Genomic DNA, 10,758 nt, shown 5'->3' with positions numbered 1-10,758 from the left:
ACAAATGATTCATCATGAGTCATCCTCACCTTCTCGTCATAATACTTTTCCCGTTTGTCAGTGAGGACCGAGCGGACGATGGTGCCAGAGTACTCGATGATCATCTCTCCTGCGTCAATGTTTCGCTTGCAGAACAGACCTCGTCCGTGAATGGCTGACCTGGAGCGGAAAAAAACAGCCCAATCAGAAAAGATGATGAAATCTTTTTAATTCTTTCTTTGCATGGATTTGAACCCCACTTCATGTTAATTATTCTTGATGTACAAGAAATAATATGTGTACCAAGTATGTGCAACACACACTGAAATAAAACTACAACTACAGAATCAGGAATAGAGCATCAAAGGACAGTGAATAACAATGTCTTTAATTTTGCCCCTGATTTATAAGTATCTTAGCTCAAGTACCTATACACGCCTACTGTTTCCCAGGAGGTTTTCTTCAGGTGTCGGAGTCTCTTGGACATGGGCAGGTCCAAGCTGATGGCACGGCTGTGAAAGGAACAGGACAGAGCGTGTGTGAGAGCCCGCAGGCACAGGGGTGATGAAACACGCATGCATGCCACATATGCAGACAGCTTGTCCTACCGAGCGGACTTCAGCAGCACCTCCTCCTCCTCCTCCTCCTGGGGGTTGTGCTCCGGAGGCTGCCGGTGTTTGGAAGCCAGGAAGTTGAACATGTCGAAAACGGACCTCCTGCAGGGGGTGGGTGGGGCAAACCGCATGTAAAAACTGGATTTGTGTCCAAGGATGAGTTAGTTACGACAAATTCCTGATGTGAAATTGTAAGGGATGTCTGGCAATCCTGTCCTATCCATAAAATGGACTCATTTATGACAGTGTATGTTCAGTGCTTAAAGCTCAACAGCAAAAACAAATATATAAGTGAGATGCCAACAATATCTATTCAAGAATCTTTTTAAAACAATAGTCAATAGTGACCTAGTGGTTAAAACAAACATACGTACAGGGAAAAAATAAACTATTTTTGAGAGCTGTCCCTCACTCCTTCACTACACGGGCTTCTCTTTAAACTGCATTAACTTGAGTATTATGGTACTATAACTCTGTGGCTATGGCTGTGGACAATGTGGAATTAATGGGCTAGTGTAAATGTATGAAAGCAGCATATTCAGTCTTCTTAACATGTTCCCAACAGATGAGTTTCAGTGATATCAATATAACTCACTACAGGTAAAGCCCTTACACCATCAAGTGTTTATTAAGTAAGGGATAACGGCTACCGATGTGTCCTGTTATACGGAATTAATGGACGATGGCGAGAGGCAAAGAATTAACGCGCCGTTTATTAATTCAGTATATAACAGGACACCTCAGCGGCCGTTATCCCTTACTTAATAAACACTTGATGGCACCAGATCTACTTCATAGGTGTCCCAGAATTAATAGCCACCCCACCAGCCAATCAGAAAAGAGTATTCCTTCTCTCCGGTTGATCATCTGCATTAATACACACTCATGCAGATAAATATATATTTCAATTTCTTGCGCAGAATTCAGAATACTGGTCGTTTACAGAACAAGACGGTTGACAGGGGTTCCTTGAACACGGGTCGTTATTCCATACCTGTGGTGCAGCTCCACTCGGGCGGAGCCGTGAGGGTTGATGGGGGGCTCGTCGCACTCCTTGGGCTTATGGAAGCGGAAACGGTAGTTCCGGCAGTATTTGGCACCACACAGCTGTTCCAGCAGAAACACCACGGTGTGGTGAAGAACGCCGAGCATCCTGAGCCCGTTAACTCCTTAGGCCCCAGACATAACGACGACAAGGATGGCAAGAGACACACAAACATATTAACAAACAAGTTAACAGGGGTTTCTGTGTGTGTGTGTGTGTGTGGAGGGGGGGGGGGGGGGGCACTGGACACCTAGATGAGATTCTCACCCTCGAATGACAGTTCCTTGAGTTTGGCGTTCGACCGTGCCTCCTTGACTTTATCCGTCAAAGATTTCCAGGCCTCTGTGTAAGAGACAGTTGCAGGGATTTAATAAATGACGCTTGTCAAAATTCAGCCTTAAAGGCAAAGATGTGTCCTTTGTTGGATGATAAAACATAGGAAGTAACTAGTAGTTGCTGAAGCATGCAGTGGATAGGGAGTAACATTCAGATTTTCCCCGTCTTTTGTACCTTCAATGCTCTCACAACGGATCTGAAAGCCATCATCACTGGATATTTCAAACATGAGGCCTTTCTTAGGCTTGTAGTGAGAGAGGAAGTCCCTGCCTCCCTTGTCGTCCTCCTGCTCTGATGAAGCCAGTACAGTGCCAGATCCTTTCCCACTGTTCTGAGTAGTAGGACCTGAATGAATAACAATGTTAGAGAAGAAATCCTCAAAGGAACCACTTTTAGCTAAAGGCTAGCTACTGCTAGTGAATTGCTACTTCCAGTATTATTGTTTGGTTTTGTTTATGTAAAGAACATTGAATGACCTCTGTGTATGAAATGCGCTATATAAATAAACTTGACTTGACTTCCAGTGAATTGTGCTAAACTAAGTGTCAGACTGGGTTATTGCATGCATAGAGAAGAGAAGGGTATGTATCCTCTTATCCAAGTAAGGGATAATGTATAGAGCGCCGGTCATTATTGGGAAAATAATATAATTATTTATTACTTATTTTCCCAATAATGACCGGCGTTCTATACATTATCTCGCTTATTGTACGGATACTTGCCAAAACGAAAAAATAAACTCCACGATATGTCTCTTTACATTTATTTGTTACCATTTCGTTGTGGCTTTTGCTGAGAAACAAATAGTTCGCAACACACGCTGAACTTGAATCAATCGTTCTTTAGAACACAGCTGATCAACCGTCTGCCTTCACTTTTGAATGAGATGTACCGAATGAAATGACCGGTAGAACTGTGGGAAATCCCATTCAAGTCAATGGAGCGTTCTACCTGCATTGTGAAGAGCCGGCAAATAAGCTAATTTGCCATGTTTCTTTAACATTATTTAGTGAATGAGATAGGAGGTTTTACCCAGGTCTAGGACACTCACTTGTGGCTTTAGACTCCTCATCACAGAACTCTACTGACACCTGGTTGATGGGGGACACTTTGGTCACAGGAGCATCACTGCAACTACATTAGGAAAAAAGAAACATATCACATGTGGATCAATATGATTTATTCAGCCCTTCATGAAAAGACAGACCGCACTGGACATCAGCCAAATATTACTCATAAAAAAAAGAGGTGATTTTTAACAACTTGGTCTGTTACCTTTTATTTGAATCTTTTTCCATTGGTTTTCCTGTGTCCATAGGCTCAGGATTGGCTGGCTGCTTAGTCCTATACAAAAACAAACATAATACTATGAATATAACAAAAAGCAATGTATTAATAATACAAGTCTGTGGGTTCACAAACGTTTGCCAAGTTCTTACCCTGAGGATGACTGCTGACCAGCAGAGCTCGCATCTCCCTTGGATGATAGCGGAGACTCTGCCTGCAGTCCCTTCGGTTTCTTCCCGCTGGCCTTCTCTGGAGTCGACCGAACCCTTTTGGCCTTCTGTTTCCCCTTCCCACCTGCTGTGGGTGGTGCAGCTGACTTGAAAACTTGCTGCTGATTTGTGTGGAGGGTGATGGGTGTTGTCCATGAACCTTGGGTAAATACCCCAACCACTGGCTTGCTTGGGTCCTGGGCCATTAAGCTTGGGGCAGGACCAATGGATCCCACAACATTCCCACTCTGATCGAGTGCTTGTGGTTTGTCTGCCAAGATTCGACTGACTTGCTGGCGATGCAGGGCGCTCTCTTGGTCCACTTGCTTGCTCACAGACATGCTGAGTGTTTGCTGTGGTGGAAGAACGCATATACTACTGGCGATAGACGTCTGCACAGGGTGAGTTAGCTGCGGCATCATGGCCCCTCCGGAGTGGAGAACCATCTGTTGGTCTGGAATGGTCAGATTATGTGGGCCGGCTTTGAAGAGCAGATTGCTGAAGGCCCCCGTAATCTCAGTGGAACTCAGGAGTCCAGGTGTGCTCAGAGAAACTGAACTCGCGCCGAGAATGTTGCCAGCTCCGCTAGGTGCCACTGAGACAACGTTCAACACCTGTTGGTTTGGATTGAGCCCTGAAACAGTACATGGCAACAAGTGGGTGGACGTGTCCTGCCCCAAGATGCCAGGCTGACCGCTGGATGTAATAGGCATAGGCTGTGGCACCAGCATTACCCCTTTTGGTCGTTTAATGATATTGGGGATTTTGCGATGGGACGTGGTAGTGGCTGTGGTTAGGGTGCCCAGTTCAACTAAACCAGACTGAGTGGAAATTCCAGCTGTGATTTGAGGAGACGACAAGTTTATAAGGGTCATGTTGGGTGCCACTTCTGATGGCGCTAACGGTGGGTGGCTTCGGGAGCGAGGAGGTTTTTTGCTTTTGCGTGGCAGAAGCCGGGTTATGGGCCGTTTCTTGCCATGTCCTGAGGAAAGCACAGATGAAGAGGGAGACAAGGATGGTGCACTAGAGACCATCGTGACGCTGGGTGCCAAATCAGGTCTGCGTCCTGCTTCAGACACGATAATCTGGGAGTCATGGGAGGGGATGCCTATGAGGAGGCCTGATGTGGTGTTGGGAATGACAGGTTGGAAACTGGCCTGAGTTGTATTAGTAAGAGTATGAATTTGAGGGTGGTGAGACATGGGTAATAGGCCCTTTCCACCCGCAGGAAATATGGGCTGATTGGGGAGACCTGCTGTGAGAGTCATGGAGCTCAACACAGAGGGACTAGTGCTCATGACCCCTGTCGTACCAACTGAAGGTGTGATTTGTATCTTCTGTGTCACTCCATTGGGTAGAGTCTGCAAGACGTAGAGAGGCTGCATTCGCTGATTCACAACAATCAATTTTTCCGGAGCAGGTTTGAGATGAGAGGAAGGGGTTTGAACAGCAGTGGTAGCAACCTGAGAAGGTCCAGGGCTTACAGCAGTGACAGGTATGTATTTCTGACTTTGTAGAGGCAGGGTAGGAGAACTAGGTAATCCTGGTGTCCCAGAGGTCCTGGCAACGTCCTGGTTATCTGGTTCAATCACCTGACTGACTTGATTGGAAATATGCTCGCCCTCGATGCCGGTTATGAAATGCTTGGGTGTCAGCTGATCATCAGTTACCTGTGAGTCTCCACCTCCTTCCTCAGACACCTCGCTCGTCCTGACCCCTGGCTTGTCTCCAGCTTTCTCCACAGTTTCATCAGTAGTCAATGACAGTATTGTGCTCTCCGAAGCTTCCGGAATGAGAGTGTTGTGATTCTGGTTGCTAACGGAAGCTTCCGGAATGAGAGTGTTGTGATTCTGGTTGCTAACGGAAGGGCTCCGCGTGGTCAGCACTGAGAGGTCAGAGGGCAGGCCCAGCTGCAGGCTGTAGGACTCCTCGACGGAAATAGTTGAGTTGCTCTCCCCAGGCTCAGTGCTAGGCAGTGGTATGTCAAAGAGCAGCGCAGAGTCTTTCCTCCGGTTGACGTCGACCCCGTACCCTTCACCTAGCAAAAGTTCCGGAGAAGATGACTCTGGCTGTTGACCCAAGGCCTGCATTGATGGCGTGTTCAACACAAAATCCATGATGTCAGACGGCAGGATGTTGCCACAGTCATCACTGTAGTTGTTGTCAGAATCAGACTTGAGCAGGTCTGTGGTGAGGGACAACTGTGCCTCCAGAGGGTCTTGCCCCTGTGACTTGACGTTCCCCAGAGACAGACAAGACTCCTTCTGGTTCTTCCTGCTCTCTCGACTGCTGCCATTCCCCCCTCCAGCGCTGCTGTCGGAGTCTTTCCCTGAGCCTGCTGCCATCCTCTCCGCCCGACTCTCACGGCTCTTCCTTTTCCCAGAGGTTTTGTGGGTAGTGGACGTTGTGGCAGTTGTGGTGCTGCTGGTACTCAAGCTGGCGTCGCTCTCAGAGCCATCATCGACGCCATCCAGCTGGCCAATTTGGGGACGGCCCAGACTCAATGGTATGGCTCCAGATTCCTCCATGTGATCTGTACTCTCTCCAGCATCTTCGTTCAGAAACCTGCCAAACTGTGACCCTCTTCCCACTCCCTCAGGGTGTAATCTGACGTTACGGTTGATGATGGTGCGTGTAAAGTTATAGTAATAGGAGTCTTTGTTTGGACACGGCCCCAGTCCAACCTCCTCGTCTTCCCCACTATCCTCTGACAACGAAGTGCTCATATCATCTGCCCCATCGACTTGCCCCTCGGCAGAACGCTTGCTCATTCCAGACCGCTTTTTCCCAATGACCTCTCCGCCGCCATAGAAGTCGATGTCTTCCTCGCCATAGGAACGCACGCCATAGAAAGGCGTCAAACCAAAGATCATATTGGCGCGAGCCCGTGTACTACGCCGCGGGTACCTTCGCTTGGCTGACCCCGAACCGTCGCTGTCTTCCTCGTTGTGCTTGTCGATGCTGCCTTCGTCCTCCATGGAGGGATCTTCTCCGTCCTCAGCTCCCTCTCCCTCTCGCAGATGTTCTTCACAGTCCTCTGGGTGAGCTTGGCTCTCGGACTCTGAGCTTTCTGAGCTGGCAGATGGCGAAGAGAAGAGGACAGGTGGACAGGTGGACCTCCTCTGTGGACCCTGACTGACCGGGGTAACTGCAGTCGACAGATTTGTATCCGAGCCTGTACTGATCACTTTGGTCCCATTAGGATCTATTTTTGGAGATATTAAAGATGCTTTTCCTGTAGGCTTCTTTTCCCTTTTGATCAGCTCCTTGCTTGCTTTGGTTTGATTGAGCGCAGCCCTAATACCTGCATCTGAGCCTGTCTCTGGCTGCATTCCCTCTAAACTGGAGCTGTTCTTGCTCTCAGCACTGAACCTCTCCCTTGACTTTAGTGGTCTATTCCCTCCTTGACTGTCATGTTTATCAACCGCATTTGTTCCGGCTGCTTTGGTGTTGCTGCTGTGTACTGCAGATTTGTTGTTACTGTTTTGAAAGTTTTGGTCTTGGCCGAGTGTTTTGATATCACTGCCCTTTTTCTGAAGAGGGGTCTTGATTTTTTTAGTAGTTTTCTCCCTCTCCTTCGATGCCTCGATGCTTCCACTGAATCCCATTTTGGAGCATGTCTCTTTGGTGCTGGATGTCCTGCAACTCGCGGTTACTGCTGGTGTTGCCTGAGAGCCGCGTTTAATGTCCTCCTCTCCCACGGTAGCTCCAGACGACCAGCGGGGTTTCATGGCAGCAGCAGGGGCAGGCCCCGCCACATAGTCATGTGACTTCCTCCCTCCGCTTTTGTGGTATGGTGGCTTTGGGGACCCCGGTATCCCTGTGTCTTTTGCGGCTGGTGTGCCTTCCTGGATGGGGTTGCCTCCATCTTTGGGTAAAGCAGCTTGGGGCTGACAAGACAGGAGAGTTGATTCGGCTGGAAGGTCTGAAGTGTCTTTCATTCCTTGCTGCTTCCCCTTCTCGCCCTTAGTGCTGCTGCTATTCCTCTGGTGACTCGTAAGGATGGCCGTTCCCAAAGGTGGCGAGACCTGGTTCATCCCCATCATCAGCGGAGCAGACAGATGCACCGCCTCTCCCTCGGACTGCTTTCCAGGTGGTTCTCGGCTGCCGTCACCTTTTTCATTGACACCTGACTGTCTTTGCTGAGATCCTGGACTTGAGGCGCTAACCTGACAGTTCTGGGACCTCACGGAAGCAAAGGGCCGACCCTTTGTGCCTGAGTCCCTCTGTGCGCGGTCCCATGTGTAGGAAGAGAGGGATAAGGGAGTAGTTGTAATGGAGGAACTAGAGGATGCTGTGCTTTGCGGACTGAACAGATAACTGCTCTGCGCTGTGGGTACAACTGTGTTTCTGGATGATTGAGGTGAGAGCGAGGAAGTGCTGTGTCGCCGGGATCCAATTCTTCCGAGACAGGAGCTCAGCAGAGGGTCACCCACAGTCACAATTTCATGTGCTGAACTGGTGAAGCCTCCTGAAAAAGAACAAAAACAGGCTGACTTATTTCAAATGAGTTAATTATCTCCATTTGTAAACGGTGTAGAGGCACAACTGAATCATTCACAGAGTATTGTATTTTGGTACCTTTTCAAGTAACCGACATTACATCATGACAAAGTTCAGGGGACATAAGACACATTGCTTAACTTCAAAATCTAATAATGTTTTTGAATAACACTCAATTACTGCTGCACAGTTCAACAGCCCACAGGCCTTAGTCACAGCACAGAAATGTTATGAGTATAATTCAGAAATGTTTGAATTCACTACATATAATAGCATTTATTTCCAAAACTTAGACAATCCTCCACCTGCCTCAGTTCTGAGATCTTTACGCCATGAGCTTTGAAGAGTGTAGATACATGTTTATTTATGTTTTTGTTTGTTTATTTGGCTGACCCTTTTATCCTGAGCGACTTACAGATGTCAATTAACCCCCTGGAGCAACTTAAGTGCCTTTCTCAAGGGCCCAACAATGGCACCTGGGAATCAAACTCACAACTTTTCAGGCTACTGCATGCAAACTCTTCTCCTTATCCATTGCACTACAAATTGAAAAGCCTTCCTATAGTACCTGGAGAGGGAAGTGGTCTGGAGATGGGAGACTTGTGGCATGGTGGATAGCTGGGGTGCCTGTTTCGGAAGAGCATCTTTGGCCTGGAAGCTGCAGCCACTGGCTTGGAACAGGACAGCTTTGCTGAATCCACCAGCTGAGAGGATGTGATCATCTCCATTTCTGTTTGAATATTAACTCTCATCAGGAAAAGGTTTGCACTCAGACTCAACTTCTTGGTGAGATTAGTTTACACATCAAGAAGGTTCAAAATAACATTTGAAATATTGAACAAAAGTACACACACACACACACACACACATATATATATTAGGGCTGTCAAAATAACTGATTAATTTCGATTAATTAATTTGAGAAAAAATAACTGATTAAAAAAAATAACGCAGATTAATCGATTCCGTATGACCCCGAGCCATTGTAGTCAGTAACCATTAGACTGTAAAAAGAAGGAGAGAGAAGAAAATGTGCTGCCTAGATAATTGATTGGAACATTTACTTTTAAAAAACGGCCTGATGGTGTCGCACATTAATGCAAAGAAATTGTGTTGACATTGAGGGGAGTGTTAATTTATTTTCATTGTGTCCCCTAGGTTATATCTGTGGCCTGAAATAGCTTGTATATGAAAAAAACTTCTTCCCGAAGCACTTTTGAATTTATTTCCTCAGCATATTAGGTCATATCATAGATTATTATGGCCATTATTAAAATAATAATAAAAGAGTTTTTGAACTTTAATGTCACTAATGCTGATTATTCAATGATTCATTTGAATTTAAATATTTAAAAATACTTTCACAGCAAATATTATATATGTGATTAATTTAGATTTTTTTTCAATCGATTGACAGCCCTAATATATATATATATATATATATATATATATATATATATATATATATATATACATATATAGATACATATATAGATATCAGGAAGGTACAAAAGTTGGAGGAGTTTGTGGCTGACCTGGGACTGTGGAGGGGCTGTGAGCAATGGTAAAGTTCTTCTCACAGGAGACTGTGCTGTCAGTGACTGTTTCTACCACTTGGGGGCGATACACTAAGATCCTACAGGTGTAAACACACCGCTTGCGAGCATCAGTGGTGCTCCAGTAGACTCTCGAACACCTGCAGGAGTGAGCAGAAACAGCATTTATTCAACAACACTTTTTTTTCCAACATAAGCAATGTCATTGCATTTTGATTCCATTCACAAAGTTGCTGCATAAACATAGGTCTCACTTACTGGTAACCGATTGGGAAAAGATTCCTCTCACAATCTGACAGGTCCGTCAGCATTCCAAGACAGTCTATGGTCATTGAGCCTACGAAAAGTTAAAGGACACGATTCATCTTCAAAGTTCCAAATGAGCAACATCAAAGTAAATCAGCAGTAGTTCAAATGGATTCACAGTACAAACTGAAATGATATGAAAGGTCATGAACTCTGACCTATCATCATATGGATGTTGTCAGGAGGAAGCCCATTGATGAACTTCCGCCGAAGGCTGATGCCCTCTAGGTCCACCAGAATCCTGCGTGTTACCTCAAACCCAGAGTCTGATATCACCTGGTTAGCAAAAAAAGGAACAAGAATATGTATTTAAGTAACGAAGTATTCATTTATATAGCTTACTTATATGTCCACATTCATTTCAAGTAAACAAGTGATAAAGTCACAGAAGCTACATAGTGCACAAGAAAAGCTTTTTAAAAAGTTTCAGGTTCAAAAGCTTTTGACCTCTGAATGCATCAGTTCTATGCATGGGCATAAGGCAAGACTGGTAATCAAAGAGATGACCTCACTCTCAGGACCTGCCCTTTCTTTACTTCTGGTTGGCAGTGCCCAAAACAATACTAATGTGATGACTTTACACACGATCTTACCTCGCCCTTGATCAGGTCCTTGTGTCTCTGGCAGTAGACCTTCTTGTCCTCGAGGAAGACGCAGCGTCGCTGGCGGGCGCACATGAAGTGGTAGTTGCTGTTGCAGGTGGTCAGACAGCAGCCCACAGTCGCTCCAGGTCTCTGGCAGTTCTCACATCGCTGCGAGGGGCACAGAAAGACAACAGGGGCTAGTCAACAACTGGGTTAGAAAACAACAACAACAACAACAGGGGCTAGTCAACAACCAGGTTTGAAAACAACAACAGGGCCTAGTCAACAACCAGGTGGCTACTGGTTAGCGCTTCGCACTTGTAACCGGGGGGTTGCCGG

General features: G+C 46.2%; 1 protein-coding gene across 4 annotated transcripts in view; it reads right to left on the bottom strand.

Moving 5' to 3' along the window:
* kmt2a (lysine (K)-specific methyltransferase 2A) overlaps window positions 1-10,758 on the bottom strand; it is a 43,544-nt gene that overhangs the window by 5,341 nt on the left and 27,445 nt on the right. For all 4 annotated transcript variants that reach the window (XM_076290981.1, XM_076290983.1, XM_076290982.1 and 1 more), the window contains exons 21-34: window positions 10,429-10,587; window positions 9,994-10,111; window positions 9,788-9,866; window positions 9,509-9,669; window positions 8,542-8,703; window positions 3,414-7,941; window positions 3,250-3,318; window positions 3,026-3,108; window positions 2,149-2,319; window positions 1,906-1,980; window positions 1,588-1,762; window positions 588-695; window positions 408-491; window positions 30-159 (exon numbers count right to left, since the gene is read on the bottom strand). In XM_076290981.1, the coding sequence (XP_076147096.1) occupies window positions 30-159; window positions 408-491; window positions 588-695; window positions 1,588-1,762; window positions 1,906-1,980; window positions 2,149-2,319; window positions 3,026-3,108; window positions 3,250-3,318; window positions 3,414-7,941; window positions 8,542-8,703; window positions 9,509-9,669; window positions 9,788-9,866; window positions 9,994-10,111; window positions 10,429-10,587 (6,102 nt within the window). The remainder of the gene's footprint in view (window positions 1-29; window positions 160-407; window positions 492-587; window positions 696-1,587; window positions 1,763-1,905; window positions 1,981-2,148; window positions 2,320-3,025; window positions 3,109-3,249; window positions 3,319-3,413; window positions 7,942-8,541; window positions 8,704-9,508; window positions 9,670-9,787; window positions 9,867-9,993; window positions 10,112-10,428; window positions 10,588-10,758) is intronic.

This window comes from Alosa pseudoharengus, unplaced genomic scaffold (genome assembly GCF_046254945.1).
Source record: "Alosa pseudoharengus isolate Yale_2024_CS ecotype anadromous, Long Island Sound unplaced genomic scaffold, YU_APseudo_1.1 YU_APseudo_1.1_scf_18, whole genome shotgun sequence".
In the NCBI taxonomy this organism is placed as follows: Eukaryota; Metazoa; Chordata; class Actinopteri; order Clupeiformes; family Clupeidae; genus Alosa; species Alosa pseudoharengus.
This window is presented reverse-complemented; position numbering and strand designations above follow the sequence as displayed.